The sequence below is a fragment of the Anas platyrhynchos genome, chromosome 1 (genome assembly GCF_047663525.1).
Source record: "Anas platyrhynchos isolate ZD024472 breed Pekin duck chromosome 1, IASCAAS_PekinDuck_T2T, whole genome shotgun sequence".
Taxonomy (NCBI): Eukaryota; Metazoa; Chordata; class Aves; order Anseriformes; family Anatidae; genus Anas; species Anas platyrhynchos.
In genome coordinates this window covers 31357477-31374015 of record NC_092587.1, presented here as the reverse complement: position 1 = coordinate 31374015, position 16539 = coordinate 31357477, and the positions used below count along the sequence as shown (strand labels likewise).

At 37.9% G+C, this 16539-nt stretch overlaps 1 protein-coding gene across 6 annotated transcripts in view; it reads right to left on the bottom strand.

Moving 5' to 3' along the window:
• PPHLN1 (periphilin 1) overlaps positions 1-16539 on the bottom strand; it is a 71837-nt gene that overhangs the window by 15978 nt on the left and 39320 nt on the right. For all 6 annotated transcript variants that reach the window (XM_027457023.3, XM_027457031.3, XM_072034024.1 and 3 more), the window contains exons 8-9: positions 16046-16165; positions 12824-12964 (exon numbers count right to left, since the gene is read on the bottom strand). In XM_027457023.3, the coding sequence (XP_027312824.2) occupies positions 12824-12964; positions 16046-16165 (261 nt within the window). The remainder of the gene's footprint in view (positions 1-12823; positions 12965-16045; positions 16166-16539) is intronic.

Below are 16539 nucleotides of genomic sequence, written 5' to 3'. Positions count from 1 at the left end.
ATTCCAGCGGGCTTTCTGTTTTTTAAAATCACATAAGGATATAAACACTGCAAACTTTCTATTTTCAAGCCCTGACATTTTGTTATTCCAAGGATTAGTATCCACAAAGAATTGATTTACATGCTAAACAAAGGATTATTTCATTTATTGACTTAAAGAGCACCATGAACCCTGTAGGATGATAACAGTAACTTTCATTTAAAGAAAAAAAATTGCCTTCCTTAGAGTAAGCCAATAGTTTACGTTCTTAACGAAAAAAATACGACCATCACTTTCCATTCATTGGCTTGCAATGCACTGAAACCACATGAGAGAACCATTGCTTGGTTTTGATATGATTCATTGACTCACTTTATCTTACCTTGGTACAGCACTGACCTCTCTTTCACTTGCTCACCTCTTATCTGTGTTCTCCTCAGTTCCATGTTGCTCACAAGCATTGCTATGGACAAGGCCAAGTCACTCTTCCAAGTCACTGCTCCAAAGACTTAGCAGATGGCCAACACACACATAACAGGGCACAACTATCACTTCCCACCACCTTTACTTCTGCTACCACATTGTACCCAAGTATTCTCTGCTCCCCTATAACCTAGTTCCTTAAAAAATTCAGAAATTCATTGAAAAATATTTCACATCAAGTGAATTATTTGAGTGTCTTTGCATTACCTTGCGACATAAAAGGCAAATATTTAAGAATGTACATTTCAGGCATTTCTATCAAATATGAAAACATAAAAGGTAACACTTTGGTAAGCAAATGGGAACACTGTTTAAACACTGAGTCCTGCATGCATACATATGCACACCTTCTCTCAAAGCTTTCATTTGAAATTTCATTTGAAATAACAGAGTAGCTTTAAGAAATGCAGTAAAAAGCTAACTTACAAGTTAGACGTACAGGCTGAGCAACTCATACTGCAATGAACTGCAAATAAGCCAGTGAAAGCTTTCACCCTTATATGCATAAAACCTCACCTGACATGGAGTATTCAGACTCAGCTAACACGGTATGACCTTTTAATACCTCAGCCAATCCACAACGTAGACAAGCTCATTACTTTATCCCAAACAAACTATGCATATCTTAATCTAATTCTTCAGTAACATACTAATTTATTTTTCAAGACTACTTGGTCAAACAGCAGATTGGAGATAAACTGAAGCCTGAGATAGAGAAATAAGACACAAGCCTTGTTACTCCAAAGACACCAGACTTTGAAAAATGTCTGCTATCAGTTTAACAAAAGGGTTACAAATGACCAAACCCTGCTTTTCCTAAAGTAGAAAGGAACATTTTTATGATGAATGCCATGACTCAAAAAGAGTGAATAAAATGGTCTGTACACCGAGTAAGGGAAGGGGATGGTGTTGCAAACCACGCTATGTTCCTGAAAGCCCCCACCATATACACAGATCTAAAACAAGTGAGAAGTTACCTTACATTTTCACTGCACCATCAAAAGCAAGTACATGCAAAAGTTATGTTTCTCCCATCAATAAAAAATATATTTGGATCAATGTAGATATACAAAGAGGGAATAATATCTGCAATAGATGACCCAGTTCTGACCAGAATCACTCCTCTACCTGCTTACTATGACACGAGTAACACCTCCACAAATCAAAAGCCTTGAGTCCCAACTCCCTATGACGGGCACATGCTTTTCCTGGCAGCAAAAAGCTCAGCCTGCCTAAAATAGAAAGGAATACTCTCAAAACTGTGTTTCCGTGGCTCGTAAAAGACAATATTATTACTTTTAATGGAAGATTTTTTTTTTTGACCACTGCCCCATTCCCCAAGTACTGGCTGACAAGTGATGTGGAAAATTCACATACCAAGAACGCATGCTATATTTGGTTTAACTCATTTTAAAAGTCTGTCTTATCAAATCACAGACAAATTTGCAATTTTAGATTAATCACATCTGGATTAGGTATGTTAATGACTCCGTACTACATCCATTTTACTGTATGTTCACTAGTGTACAGATGATAATTGTCACATTTGGAATGCAGATGCAATTCTCAATCCAAAAGGAGCCTGCAAGAATAACAAGACCAATCATTTTGTTTTATGGATTATGAAACATTTCACTGTGTTATTAAAAGCTCACATCACTTATAAATGGGCTCAAGAAACCAACAGCCTGAACTAAACCAAGGGCAAGTCAGAGATCTTTCCACAGTAAGGAATTCAACATTTAGGCATCCTGTTGCTAGAAACCCGGAGGAAAAGGCATCGACTGCCTTCAGTGAGGCAGGAAACACAATCTTAGAGTTTATCTTTGCCTCTGATTTTAGAGAAAACATTGCTGCAAGAAAACATCCTACAACAGCAAACTAAGAAAATGGGAAACTGTACCGTGAACTGCAGTTATGCCTCATCATGAATTTGAGCAAAAACTAAGAAAAGCATTTAAAAATTAAATTGGGACATTTTTGAGTTATAGCTAAATGTCCACTCGGGCAAACAGGTTAATAATTTCATCTGAAACACTTTTACATGACGAAATTATCCGCGTTGTTTTGATTTTTAATTGATGAGAAGCGGGGTAAGCCAAAGCAAACAGGAGCACAACCAGCAGTGATGTGTTTATCTCATTCCTCCGCCAGCAGTTTCAGGTGTTGGGAGCTGGCACGCTGCACATCCTGCCTCCCGACTGCAGCTTCCCGTGGATGTCCCGAGGGTACGGAGAGGGGAAGACACCAGGCTGGTAGCACCTGACTGCTCCCCGCTTGTTTCTGGCGCTAGAAATAGCAACAGGTTTCCTTGCATGATGCAGCGTCTCCACCCCGCAGCCAGTGAGAAACTCCACTGCATTTGCCCATGGGCTTCAGAGCTTCTCCTGGGGAATTAATTCCCATCTCCACCCATGTCCCAATCACTCCCCATCATTTTCTTTTCTCCACCCTCTTGGCTGCAGTTCCTGATCTCGGCACAAATCTTTTTTTCAACTGCATGTCCAGTCCCACCCTTGCTCATTGCTTTCCATACTCTCATTTGCCAACTCTAAAACCCTCCTGTCACCGCAAATCCTTTAATCTCTTCCAGACTGCCTCCTCCCTCCAATTCACAGGACACATCACCCCTCAGCTAGACGTAGTTCCAATCCGCCAATTCTTCAGAAACTCCTGCATCTTTTTGCTCATGCCTGCTGGATCCTCTCTGCCACCCAGTCATCCTTTCATCTTCCCTTTAGCACTTCTCTCCAATAAAAAATAAAAAAAAAAAAAAAAAAGGAATTTTGACAAGGAAGTTTCCTACCTTGATATTCACACACCATCCTATGCTGGTTTCTCTAATCTGTGTGAAAAAAAAATAAATGTACTTTTGATTGAGGGGGAGCACCACTCATTGCCAAGAGCTGGTGAAGGTACAGCCTCCGTCCCTCTGCTGGGTGAGACTGCCCCACCAGCAGAAGTCTACTTACAGGCTTCATGGAGGCTGCATCCAGCTCACAGGTCCCCCATGAAATGAGCAAAGAAACAGTGTCTTAACCCTAACGGGTCTTTGCTGCAACCATCCTACTCAGTGGAAGTGTTCAAAAGGGTTTTACTTCACTTGGAGCTCTGTGGGGACATTTCTCTGCAACTGCCTATTTCCAGTTCATCATCGCATTGGCTGGCAGGTGGTAAAGAAATGATATCAAAAGATTTCTGAATGTTTCATTTGCCTAGAAGTGCCAATATTTTAATGAGCTGTAAGAGGTTAGCATTTGAATTGAAACAGAGCATTTTGTCCACAAACTACTGAAGTTAAAAGATGGTGAGGTGTCCTACAGAAGAGAGTTCTGGTGATGGCAGCTTTAGACAGAAATTAAACAAATACTTCAAAAAGTTTTATCTTCCCTATTAGTCCCCATTAAAAACAAACAAAAAACCAACTGCAGCACCTGCATAAGAGGATGTTCCCATGTCTCATGAAATGCAGTAATGCTATGGTCTTTCTCCACTGGAGCTCAAAGTTTCTTCTACTGCCCATTTTCACAGAGCTGGTAACAACACATCATCTCGGGTTATGCCTAAATTGAACTCAGTTGAAACCTGAGAGCAGATTCGAAAGATACATGGCACATTGCATAAGCCAGTTTTCCCAGGGAGCCAATTTTGTTTTTTTCAAAAAGCAACAAAATGGGCAAATCTCCAGTTGTAGGTGCTCACTGAAAAGCCTGTGTCAGCACAGCCTGATCTATTCCAAGTTTGCGTTTAAAGTGCTTATGCGGAATTTTTCTCCTTAGGTAGCATGTGACTAAAAAAGTTAATATGTGAACTACCTACCACTCTGAGGTGGTGAACTGCTTGTGGGGAGGCATTATGGCCAAGTAAGTACGCACAGCAATGAAAGTGTTGTAGCAAAACAAAGTGCTTAAGCTGTTTGGGGGGCAGGAAAGGGGGAGAGATTGCTAACAAGTCAATTAAATGATCTATTAAGGGTTATTAGTGCCAGTCAGAGCAATACACAAAGTTAAATAGTTCAGAAAATTAATGTACAAACAGCCCTAAAGAAGCATGAGAAGCCAGAGATCCATGAACAACGTGACCTATTTCATTCAGTCTTCAACTTCTGTGATTTTTACGAGTCAAGTTGACTTCGTTAGCCTTTCACAGTCCCAAGGTAAAACGGGCACACTGCAAAACCTTTGCCCCACGTCCCAGGGGGAATCCTGCCCCTCATTCATCTGCAACATTTTGTGAAGTGTGCCACCAAATGTTGTGTGTCCATAGTAGTCTATGACCAGATGATTTCTGAGGGCTGAAAATCACGTCAGTGCAAATAAGAGTCAAACAAAACAAGAAAATGATACTTGTGGGCCGGCGATAAATGATGATGTGTGTTAGTCATTTACACCCCAAGATAAAAATCTAATGTTTTTATAATCTTAACTTACAGAAATAGTACATGCATAAGGTACTTGTGCAACAAAAGATTTTTTCCATACCACTTAGGAAAGTAAGAGCTAACTCCAAAGACTTCTGGAATTAACTTTCTAAAATAAATAAATGTGAAAAAATAACTATAAAGATTGCCTTATATTTTACAGGTCAGAGTGTACAAATACTTTCTAGGTCAAGTTTTTGAGAAATATATGTATATAAACACTATATGCACTCAAAATAATTCGAACAACAAACAGATCTCTGTAAATTTCAGCTTTTGAAAAATCTTTGCTTCCAAACTGCCACCCAATCACTAATATTCACAGGGAAGAATCAGCTATTAAGAAATTGTAGCCTATCCATCTTCAAATCATCTTGAGTTTAGCCTGCTCCGTTGGGCAACTGCCAGCACAAAGGACATCAGGATAGGGACTGAGAATCAGAATACAAAAAGAAATAGGAATTTTAAAACTAAGTGCCAAATACAGTCCATCACCAAAGTGTCTTTGGATGCAGATGATCCTGTGTTTACAGGAGCATGTCAGTGTTTTATACAAATCAGATTACAAATGGATCAGAGGATTTAAACTCTGTGTACCAGCAAAGCTATCATCTACCAAACAAGCTGCTGCTAAATTACGATCGGCCCCGCAGTTTGTGAGACACTCAAAAACAAAGCTGTAGGTTCACACTGCAGTGGACTTTCCCTACTTCCAGGTTGCCTGTGCAATACTTTTCTGTGGCTGTCTGTTCAGCCTCCTGAGCCCTGGGAGCTCTTATCTATACAGCAGAGACGGAAACTGGCTTCTGTGCTAAACATCAAGTGCCTCCTGTCACCTACCTCTCCGTGACTAAATTGCACTTGCCACTTACCAGGGGTTTTTGCATGTTTGCTTGGTTACCCCCTTCCTATCATCACACATGGTTTTATGAAACTCTTTCCCTTTGTGACACTGTTCTCCATGTGCCCTGCAAACATCCCGTTTTATCTCCAAAGTCCTCAGAAGATCAATGCTCAGACTGTATCAGGAATACAGATGGAGCTAACGTGAAAGCAGTGTTATGGTGGCGGGGAAAATAGATACTAGAGAGTAGTTTTTTGAGCCAGGGCAATTCCTGAGGCAATTTAAATGTCTGGACCTAACTGTTAGGTATATTGGGCTGTTATTAAAAACAGGAAAGAAGAAGGAAAAAATAAGAAGAGAAAATGCAACCCATCCCCAAAACAGTAACCCTCACCCCCATGGAAACCATTGCCTGTGTTAAGGCTTGGTCTATTCATCATTTCTGCTTTTGTCCTTCAGTGAGAAAGCTGAGGGAGGTTTTCCTGTGTCATTCCTGCCTGTCCTTCCAAGCACCTTAACTTCTGACATTCTTTTCAGTAGGCAATTTCTCGTAATTAGCTCCTAATTACATATATCAAGGCCTACACATTTTTAGATAGTTTATCCTCTTCCAAATGTCTTTTCCAATCCTGTTTAATGTTAATCCTGTTTATCTCGTGAAAGCAATCCTTCTTCTTGTCTCTTCAGTATTATAGTTTCCAAGTCTTCCTTCACCCTCTTAAGTTGTAGTTTCTTACAAGATATTTTAGATCAATCACTGCCAGCAGCTGATTGAAAAAACACTATTACTAATAGTAATGTAAGTAATAGTACTAATAGTAATTAGTAATACTAATAGGTGATAGTACTAATAGTACTATTACTAATAGCAAAATAATACTAATAACACTATGTTAATAGTGGATGACTCCTTAGATTTTCACTTTATTCAATAACGAGTGGTCCTCACCTTACAAACAGCTGGACACAGAGTGAAACAGATACAATTCTCATTCACATTTTTGTTGGTTTTAATTAAGTTGAGCAATTTTATCAAGTGCTTAACTGCTACCGTTTAAGTCTTCCAGAGATCCACCAGCAACCATCTGTAAGCAATCCACCTTAAAACTGTCTGTAAGCAAAGAGTCCCTTTGGAGATCAAGGAGTCTGCAGTACTGCTCAATCACATAAATGAAGCATCACTGGGTCAAAAGCTGTATTGATGACTCTACAGGTGGAGTTCCCAGTACTAACCAACTTCACAACAACGTGCTTAAGCACAGGACAAAAAAAATATTGCATTAAAAAGGTAAGACAAAACAAACTAAGACAAAATCTTCCCTAGATAAATAATGATAGAAAGGCGAATTCCATCATGTAATGTATTTGAATCACTAGGAATGAGCATACCTTACTGTTACATGTGTACAACATCTCTGGTGTTGAATTCCCTTACAAGCATTGCCCTAGGAGTGCTTACATTAAACAAGAATCACTTTTTATCAGTTTTGCACTGAAAAAAACTGCTGGCAAAAAGCTGATATGTGGTAATACATTTCCTTATTAAACTATATACCTTCAGGTGCAGAAGTAAAACGAGTGAGTTGCTCTGGTTTTGCATATGCAGCAGTAATTATGAGCACAGCAGCGAGTACCAAATAACTCATTAATGTCCATGGAAAGGGAAGAGAACACGACTAAACAATTGGGAAGAGGAAGACTGCAACTTCTAAGGTACAGTATCTCAAACACAAGGGAAGGAAAGTAGCTGAAGCTTTTACAAGTATCCTGCTTTAAATCAACGTGTTTGTAAGGAGAATCAATGGTACAATGAAGATATTGACCAAAAGCTTTTATGTTCTCCATCTGGCAGTCCCAATAAACATGAAAATGCAGATTTCTAATAAACAGCTCAGATTTAGAAAGCTGAAACATTGCAGTTTCAACAAAAACCACTTAAGCCAAGCATGAACTGTAAGAATGCAAATACATATAACGTAATTGATTTGAGTTCATAATGCTAAAACTTAAGAAGCTCTAATAATATTGAAAGACTGTAGAAAAATTAGCAAGTCATAATTAATGGGGAAGAAACAGTGCCTAACGATGTGCAAAAAGTAATAAATTATTTGTCCTGTACGTATGGGCAGTGGTACTCATATAAGGAAATCAGTAAACCACAGAAGGATGAAACTAGACCATAGGCAGATACCACCATTAAAAGGAATCCTCATCAATTTTTCCGAGATGCCTAAGGCAAGATACCAAAAACTGAGACACAAATTTTCCTGATTAGGAAAAAAAATTAATACTCTTAACTATCTCTTACATTTAATAAAATAAAATAAAGAACATAAGCTTAGAAGAGGCATGACACATAGTATGCTACCAGACAAATTAGACTGATGAGGAGTTCTTCATTAAGCTCCTGCTACTGTGTACTAAATACTCAAGGTTTGAAGGACAATAGAAAAACTAGGAGGGAACACAAGATCTACAGCTTCCCCATCTTTTACTCTCGTCTGGTTTATTACTCTTGTCTGGTCTCCTCCCATCAGAAACAAAGCACGTCTGACCTCATCCATAATCTGAGCTAATCCTTTAATGTGTTCTCCAGCTACCCCAGTTCCTCTTAGCTCTACTTAACTTACCCACCTCTTAACTCATATTTTAATTAGGAGATTTTTTCTAACACAGATCATTTTGCCTGAAATGAGCAACAGCACAAGCATACCAACAAGCCAACCTGAGGAAACTATAACCCGTTTCTCTGGCTCAGCTGAAGACAAAAAGAAAAGGTACATCCAAGGTCAGCTTTGACAGCCTCTGCCTCCATTATTCCCTGGATTCCCGTTACTCCAATTTATTCATTTATTTCCCTACAACTGCTAAAACTTAAATATTTAACCTAACACACCTAAAACTTGTAAAATTTTTCTGATATACCTACCATGGTTTCTCATTAGCTTATTCCTGGCCAAGATCTGGAAGCTACTTCAAATTTACATCCCCTTCCACCTTTACACTGTTGCTAACATCAGCCATACGTTCCTTGAACTCTCTTCCTCAGCCTCTCATACCTCTCTGATCAATCACTTGTTATCCTTCCCAGGGACAGTTTTCTCCAGTTTCTGAAAGAGGTTTACAGGTCTTCAAACCCAGCTCTACCTTATTCATTTTCCTGCTCCATGTGGTCTCAGGAGTCCACACTGCCTCACAGTATAAGCTGAAGAATTTTTTTTTCCTCTTTTCCCATCAAACAGCATAGCAATTAAAGTAAAAATTGGAAGTCCTGGATAAGAGTGTACTCAGCATCCTGGGAACTGGAAAATAGATTCTGCATGTAATGTCTGACATCTCCAGTTGCTTTTTTTGGTTTGTTTTTACAGCCCCAAAGAGTGAAGGAGTAAACACAAGAGAAATAACCACCTCTTGTTCCAGATGCCATACAAACACAAGCAAAGTCTAAGCATCCTACCCTACAAGAGCTAACTTGAAAACAGCAATTCAGTGTACCCATTTACAGACTGGACTTTATACCAGAAAGCAGATGACATACCCAACCACATAGTGATTCTTCCTTCTTTACATGCACTGTATATATATATGAGGTTTCAAACATAAGCGTTAGAAAACCTGTGATCTTCAGCATCTTCCAGCAAGAAGGCTGTCCATATGGGTAACAGGTCATTAATTCTACTGAGGGCTGTTAATAAGTAATATTAATTTAGAAAGTCAAGTAAACAAGCAATCCATCTACATGTTAGAACATTTTAAAATATTGTTTGAAAGGGTCCAGTCAGATCTAGTAGTAAGCAGTAATTCCATTTAAAAAAAAAAAAAAATAATGCATTCACAAATGCATTCACTCCTGCTTCCTTCATAGATGCCAGAGCTCTGCGGTAACAGAAGTTTTGAAGTCTGAGTGTCCAATCTCATTCAGAAACATAGGAGGTTTGTTTTTTTGCCAAAACCAAGGAAGGTACTTGGCTCATTTGGTAAAATTTGTCTTCAGAAAATTAATAGATTTTCAGAGGTAACCCGTGTCACTTAAACTTGCATATGCAACATTTAAGAACTGGACACATAATAATGGCCTAGTTAATACAGTGCTGCAGACTTGATGTCTAGACAAGATAAGACATTTCAAGAATCCCTGCTACTCCTGCTTATAAGGAGCAACAAAGAGATAGCCTTTTGTGTAACACCGACAGTGAATCGCTCCAATTGGGAACTTAACACCAAGGATGTATTTGTCATCACTTCCGAAAAAACCCACACTTCAGCACATTACGTGCTAAAAGCATAAGCTGATCCTTAACTATATAAAAACAGAAACTAAACAATATGCATTAGCCTGTATTGGATATTATGAGCTTCAGAAGGATTAAAAATACACAAAAAATTGTTATATCAGCAACCTCTGAACATTCATTGACCTTGACCTGCCAATGCAAAATCCTCTGCTGTGCTATTTTCACATACCCAGAACAGTCTTAAACATATACCCGATGGTCGCCTACCCAACCATGCTGAGACAACACACACCACCACATTTCAAAATTATGGTTACGGGGGACAGAGGGAAAGACATGTTCAAAGGCATTAAGTGCAGAAACAAATTAGGTAAGAGCTTTCTTGTAAATATTTTCTATATTTCATTATCAAGTCAGTCTTCCTTTTCCTGAAGAGTATTAGAACCTACAGTTTACTTTCCAGATTAAATGTTACATCTATATAAGCAGTGTGGTGTGACAAGCAATAGTATTAAAATTGGGTGTTAAGGACTAATTCTACTGTGCAAAGCCCAGAAACATGCTTTTGGTTAAACAGTAGAAGAAATACAGCATAAATTATGTTGAGAAGTTCATCAGAACACCTTCAGTAAACAGTTCACCACAGGCCTGAATATTTAGCTCCTGTTCCACTCCTTGCTGCCTCTCACCTTCCTTGTCAGTACCGGAGAACTCCCACCACACAGAATTAAACCAAGTTTCCTTTTAGATCCTGAGAATTCAAAGCCAATGCAACAGGCTACAACATTTCTACAGAGAGACTGCTTCCAGATACAGTTAAAAGACTTGCTGTGTTTCACAATCATGAAAAAGATTACGGCTATCATACTAATAAATTTTCTGGATCGTGTTTAAATTGCTGAACCAGCAATCACTTAAAATTTCTTGGAAAAACACATAGATCACTTTACAGTGCTAAGTTTAAATGATTAAATATATGTCTTCTCTAGCTTTAACTTAATTTACAGTACCTGATTTTATAAAAAAAATTCTTCAGTTGAACGAAATGTACTGAAGATGCTTCCAGTATGATTGTAAAACCTTATTTTAATTCTGTGGAAGCTGGCAGCTTCAGTATTCAAATCAACAACAGGAGAAACTGGTTCTGTGAAATCAAAAACTTTTAAAGTTATTCCTCAGGCTTTTCTGAGTGAAACTCCTAAAAGTATTGTTTTATAAAATGTAATCTAGATTCCTCTAGAGATAAGTGTCAACACTACCAAACATAATAATTTTAGATCGCATTAAAAACAACAATTGTTTTTACGCCCCAATTTTCATCACTCTTGACTATAAGCCTATCTCTAGGACCTAGGGGCACGTCTTCATGGGAAATAAACCAATTGCAGTTTCACCAGCATCAGCTAAATATTTATAGTTGTTCTTTTCAGAAAAATCTGCTCTTAGTCTTTTTTTTCTTTCTCTGCTTGTTACTTTTAAATAGTCATAAGTTTATGTATTTGGTGGTAGCTGATTTAGGCCACGTACAAACTGGTGATTGACACACAAGGATAGACCAACTGCAGCATGACCCTAGTAAAAGTTAGAGTATGCTCTATCCCAGGCAGAACCAGCACAGATAATGCCGTTTTCACCAGGAAAACCCTTATGCAAAATCAACATTAAAAAAAAAAAAAAAGAGAGTAAAAGTTTGGTTTTCATGTATCAAGAGAAAGGAACAGTGTTACAGTATAGGAAATGGGCTCCCCGGCAACAGAACAAAAGCCACAAGAGCTCAGAGAGAAGAGACCTAGAATAAACTTAAAAATCTTTTCTCATGCAGACCAGACAGCTACTTTCTTGAAGACATTATGAGATGATCAAGAAGGGGATAAGTGATTTGTATACCTTCTTTCCACCTATCACAGACACACACCAAAAACTTTGCATATCAGATCTCGATGCCTGATGAATATCACCTCTCCTGACCAACTTATAAATTTTAAACCAATTTTCCAATGTTGGGCAGGGTTGTACTGAAAAAAGTCAGAAAATTCTCTAAAACTCTACATTAAAAGTAACAAAACTATGGAAACAAAACACTTCATTTCTTTGTGACAAACGAAATATAGTAAGTTATTGGAGTTGATTTCCTTACTGTGGAGTGATATGGTAAAGACTAGTAGACAAATAACCTTCTACTGAACCTCCTCAAAAACTCAATGTTACAAGAAGAGCAACAAAAATCATGTTTTCTATTGAATCTAACCCCAAACACTCTACAAAAAAGAAAAAATAATAATTTTTTTGAACATAATACATGTATACCCCCCTCATCCAGATAGAAAACCCTTCAGTCGAAGAAAAATGTAAAGGTTCTTAATCTTTGAATAAAGACAACGGCACTGGATGAGTTAAACAAAACCAAACAAAACCACAACAGGCAGCTTCTAGTGTTCAATCCCCGAACTGTATATATTCTAGTTAAAGAAATTATAGTGTAAAAGTCATTTTTGATAATTTGATCTCATGTAAAGCCATATTTTTAATTACATTTGAAATTATCTGTTTATATTTGATTTTGGAACAGCTATTCACAGCAGCAATCATCCTTGACTTGTGAAATAACAGGTGCTACATTTAAGTTACAGAAAACTACCACTAATTCCCATGTGCAGATAAATTTCGTACTTCTTCAGTAATGTATCTGAATGAATCTCTGTAGATGGAGATGTTGTGATCCCATTGCATCAACAAATTAGATTACGTTACTATTATGCTCCAAGGAGGACACAAAGAAAGAAATCAAGATATTTACAGCAGATCAAACCATTGCACAAGCACAAGCACTGTGTTAATAACAAAAAAACCAAAGGGACTCACCTGTTCAATCTCCTTGGTCTTAGTTGCAATTGCTTTTGAGCGGCAAAGAAGCTGGCCATCCTCATACAATTCCGTATTATCCGTTATATTTGTTTCTGTTTCCTCTGTTTGTTCGACATACATTGGCGCTGAAGATCCAGCCTTAAAAGAAAAACCAATATTCACAGCTCTGAGAGAAAATAAAAACTCATAATATGACACCAGAAGTAAAAACCCATTAACTAATACATTTAGTTAAATATGACTTTGATTATCAAGGCCATTAGTGAAGTATTATTGCTACAACCTAAAATCCGTATTTCTGTAACTGTTAAAAACGTAAAAAAAATGACATTACAGAAAACCCATGACTCAGTCTTAATTGTGTAAGGACAACAATGTCAGATAACCTTTACCTGCCTTTCCTCTGAGAAGAACCTTGTCTATTTAGTATTTATCACAACCAACCCGCAAGAAATCCACAATTAAAGTGGGATTAGCTTTCTGCGAATGCATAAAGGTAACAAAACCAAAGTTAAATAGTCAATGACAAAATCAGAACTCTTGCAGTATTCAGTGCTATGGGTTAAATATTAAAGGAAAAGAGATACCTATTACATAGCAATAGAAGATGTGCTTAGAGGATTTCTAATAATGTCAGAAATCTTGCTGAAGTATCAAATTTCATAGGCTTCCCTCTAATATGGAAACTGAGACAGTATTCCTGCCCTAAAGAATACAGACTCACACTTCAAGGAGTTTATACAGAAAACTGAAAGAGAAGAAATTACTACAGCATATTTAAATACAATATTACACAACAGATTTATACAATAGTAGAAAGGGGGGTTGGGGTGTTTCTGTAATAAGATTGGAAAATTGAATTAGATGCATAAAATTTCAACTATTTAAAACTAAAGAAGTGGAGGAACTTAAGACTTAAGTAATGTGTAGGAGAAGAGCATTAGAAAAAAAAGTTGAAGTGATCCTATGAGCATCTGCTCAAAACTCAGAAGCAATATAAACCATGAAGAGCAGACCCTGAATCTCTTCGCTGCACTAAATCATGAAATGCCTGAGTAGGGGCTGATAAAAAGTTCAGTGCAACACAAGGTTCAGCCATTACACACTGTGCGAGATAAACTAACTGGGAAAAAATTTGTTGCAATTCATACATGACAGCCTACTAATCAAGGTGAGTACCCTTTCTGCTAGGACTCTGAATGAAATGCCTCACCTCCTTCATTAGCATTCCCGTGATACACTTTCTTGGTCAATAAATCATCTCAGACTCCTCCATAATCTACAACAATTGTTTCATTTTGAATCTTTCTCTCACTGCAATTTCCTTTGAGGCAGAGAGGCAACAACTCTTCTCCCTACGGCCCACTCTGTTCTTTCCTCCATTGCATTACCTTCCCTTCATCAAGATCATGAGTGATATTTCTCTTCAGTTCTGCCTTCCTGAATCTCTCTACAAATGGAACTGCCCATGCACATGTTCTCCTCTACAAGGCATCTGTGCTTGGATCAGTTTGCTCCTTATTTTTCCACACTTCACCATCTTTTTAAACTTTCTTTTTCCTGGAGGGAAATGAGCGACTCTTTTACCTAACCGTATCTTCCTGTTAGTATCAAGAAGTTGCTGATAGCTATTACATTAATGGACATGACTTGAGAATTCAGATAAATGTAGATCCAGTCTGTTTATTTCTCAAGCCTAGATCTTTGGTTCTGTAAGTGTGAAATACAAGTAGGAAATGTAATGCTTCCCAAGATGCTTTTATTTTCCCTCAAATCATTTACAAACAAATATAAAATACAATCCCATTAACTATAAAGTTTAAGATGTGACTTTGTAAAGTATTTACTATTTTGTTTTTGTAAGAGTGTTTCTCAAGTTGAAAGGAAGCCTGCTGAAATGATTGCAGGATTAAAACAGACTATACTACAAGAAAACAACACTGCATGACTTTGATTTGTTTTAAACAACAAAAGGCAGATGTCTGCATCAAAAGATGCTAGTTAAAAGACACCACGCTTACTAGGTTCTTGCTGCTGTCTCTTTGCCAGAAGTTACTGTCTACTAATCTTGCCAGCCTTGGCTTTGAAAATCCTGTGTCACATATAGTCTTCCTGTGACTAAAAGCCAAAAGACAGAGTTATGTCTGTCAATCTGTTCAGGACAGAAAGGTGAGAAAGTCTCAAAAATGGTTAAGGTATAAAAGGTGATAAGGGCTCTCCCAGAAACCCTGTCCTTTCAGTGCTAGGCTGAATGCTCCCATGATCTGAGAGCCCTAGGATCCCATCAGCAATCCCTACTAACCTGCTTTCTCCCCCAGTCAGGGATTCAGGTTATCAAGTAGGTACCATACTTGCCCAAACATAAGATCCACAGCTGAACTGTCCAAGAGCAAGAGGTTTGTCAGTTCCTTGCCAATCTCACTACAATTAACTTCAGTAGTAGATATGGAACTATTTAAGTTTTCTCAATTAATGAACACTCACAGAGCCTGAAAGCCTGCTCTGTTAGAGCAGTGAAAAATGATCACTGAAAAGGGCTATAATCACACTTCAGTATACGGGCAGAAGGCAAGGAGAGGCAAGAACAGATGGTTCTAAACTGACAATTAATTAATGCTGAGTATTACCAAAACAAAGGTTTAGGGAAAATAAATAAACCCATCTATCAACCAAGTGCAGTAGCAAGGGTAAAGGCCTAATTTTTAAGATGAAGGAGGATTGCTTTCAAAAAAGAATAACTGAAATGACATGAGACTGCCACGGCATGGAACTGAACTCAAGAAACCAGAGCTTCTCTTCTGGTCTGATGTTTTACATGAACACTCATATTTTGACTCAGTAAGCCCTCGCTGGTTTTAGGGAGCTGAGTAGGCAAGCCAACTTATACCAGTGCAACAGTTCCTTGGGAACTCTCCATGGGAGAGACAGAGCCTGATTTTGTCAATTGTTGCTTAATATGAATTCAAATGATAGTAACAAAACACACTATGTTTTTGTGGGTTGTTTTGTGTGTGTGTTTTTTTTTTTTTAAACAACGAATATAGCATCATAAACACAAGGCTTTAGTTTCCCTCTCTCCCCCTTACACCAAAATTTCACAGTACAGGCAGACAATTCTAAGGGTAAATTATAAGACATGCCTTTCAGGAAAGTGCCGAAAAACTAGAAGCTACTGTTGTAACTTATAACAAAATAAATTGATTAATGCTCCTGTCTTACATCATACTCTGTTCTTTCAGGTAAACTGCTTTCATCCGCCTTTTCTGCCTTTTCAGCTGCCCACTTGCTTGCAGCTTCCGCAAGTTCCTTCTCCGATAGTCTGTTGCTCTTATCCAATGCCTGGAGAAAAACATTACAGTGAAGGTTTAAACATGAAATACATTTCCACATGGAAAAACATCCTCAAAATGAAAATAAACATTTTTTCACAACATCTTGAAACGGGAAATAAGGAAGCCAAAGATTTCAGTTGCTGACTTGTTTAAAAACAAAAAAAAGTTCAGGAAAATGTTAAAAAAGCACCATATTTTCAGAATCAGGATTTTTGTTTTGTTGTTCAAAGGTCAAATAACAGAAAAATTTGAGACCAGCCGAGTTTAAAGACAAAAGGGATCTAATGGATACTATGGAGTAATCAGACACAAGTGTGGATTGACCTTATAATTCAATGCAATTTTCAGGCATAAAAGGTGTTGTGGTTTAACCTATCCAGC